This window comes from Beauveria bassiana, assembly GCF_000280675.1.
Source record: "Beauveria bassiana ARSEF 2860 unplaced genomic scaffold BBA_S00137, whole genome shotgun sequence".
NCBI lineage: Eukaryota > Fungi > Ascomycota > Sordariomycetes > Hypocreales > Cordycipitaceae > Beauveria > Beauveria bassiana.
The window spans coordinates 4043-5536 of record NW_007930972.1 but is presented as its reverse complement, the minus strand read 5'-3'; the positions used below and the strand labels follow the sequence as shown (position 1 = coordinate 5536).

The following is a 1494-nucleotide window of genomic DNA, read 5'->3' as shown; positions in this document are numbered from 1 at the left end:
GGGACTGTACCCGGAGGCATCCAGTGCTCTGTGTAAATCTGCCGCATCAATGACTGCTGGTATGCGATGTTGTCGTTCCGCTGGGCTATAGCCACGTTGGTTTTTGAACAGCCTGATCAATCGCTTTACGTTGTTACTGTTCGCGTTGATTGAGTTCGGAAAGTCTAGAATGCTGAGTTGAACCTCTGCCGTACCAGCATGCTTCAGGCTTTTCTCCGCACATATACGGTGCGATACCGCCTGAAATCCACTCCGAGCCATGCTGCAGAATAGTTTACAGCGTTCGTCAATTCTGAGAGAAAAAGGATGCAAATTTTCCGGTGGAAAAGAGCCTTCTTATACTCATGCTGCAAATCGTTTTGATGACACAACCTTTACCATTCTCCACCAGTCTTGTATAAATGCGCGGCGCCCACACCTAGTCCGCGTGGCAAGCTGCTGTTTTTTTTATCCAACACGGCAAGCTTCCAGTTGCAATGAGTGTGCAATACAATAGAATCCGAAACTCAGAGATCAAACTGCAAGATGTGAAGGCACAAAATATACCTTTCGCAGACGATGCAATGGTCATGAACCGCAATACGCCGACCGGGGACCCGCCTGCCCCCAAGCGACTTAAGAAAAAACTGTGTCCACCTACGCCAACGGACGATCGCCTGCCTACAAAGAAAAACGACGACTTGATTACCACCGCGCAAGTGGCTGTTAAAGTACCACAGGACACCTACCGACGACTATTTGACCTCCAGCTTGGGGAGAGTAACTATTTCACCGTTGCAGAGGAGGACCGATCTCATCCAGAAAGGCAATCAGTCGTGATTATTAAGACTTTTACCGGCCCTGCGGCAAAAAGCCAGATACAAGCGATACGCAGAATTCAGCACAATCGGTTTGTTGATGCCAAGGAATTTCTCCCCATAGATGAGGGATACCTTGTGTCATTCGAATTCATGCCCCTCGCACTATGTGAAATTGCAGGCAATCCTCTTCTGAATGATGTACGACTGGCGTCGGTAGTGGGACAGGTATGCTCCTTGTCTGCGATTGAACCAATCCGCCGCTAATATCGCGCAGATCGTTGATGGGCTTCTGTACCTAGAACAAAATGGTCTCGAGCACTCGAGTCTTACCTGTTCCAACGTCTTAGTAGACTTGTTTGGCAATGTTAAGATATGTAAGCCACGCCCAAGCCATGAAACAATCTTCCCTACTAATCTAGACAGGGAACCAGGAACACATCAAACTGTCGGCCGGGAGATATCAACATGTCGAGGCTCTGGGGGAAATTATCATGTACCTTGCTCATGGCCAGGCCAGGGATGATGGGATTGTGGGCCTGGATGAGCCCCAGCGATTCCCGTTGGCATTCGATTTTCTCTCCGCCACACAAACAGCATGCAAATTAAGCACCGTTACTGAAGTAAGACACATAGGTTTTTTTTTTGCAAGACCAAGATTGTACTGACTATTATAGAACGCCTTACTAAAGCTTCC

The 1494-nt window shown here is 48.1% G+C and overlaps 1 protein-coding gene across 1 annotated transcript in view; it reads left to right on the top strand.

Annotated features, from left to right (window-relative positions):
• Positions 1-476: 476 nt before the first annotated feature.
• BBA_10335 (uncharacterized protein) overlaps positions 477-1494 on the top strand; it is a gene marked incomplete at both ends in the record, with an annotated part of 1239 nt that continues 221 nt past the window's right edge. Inside the window, 3 exons of the mRNA XM_008605432.1 lie at positions 477-1025; positions 1075-1174; positions 1224-1420. Of these exons, the coding sequence (XP_008603654.1) occupies positions 477-1025; positions 1075-1174; positions 1224-1420 (846 nt within the window). The remainder of the gene's footprint in view (positions 1026-1074; positions 1175-1223; positions 1421-1494) is intronic.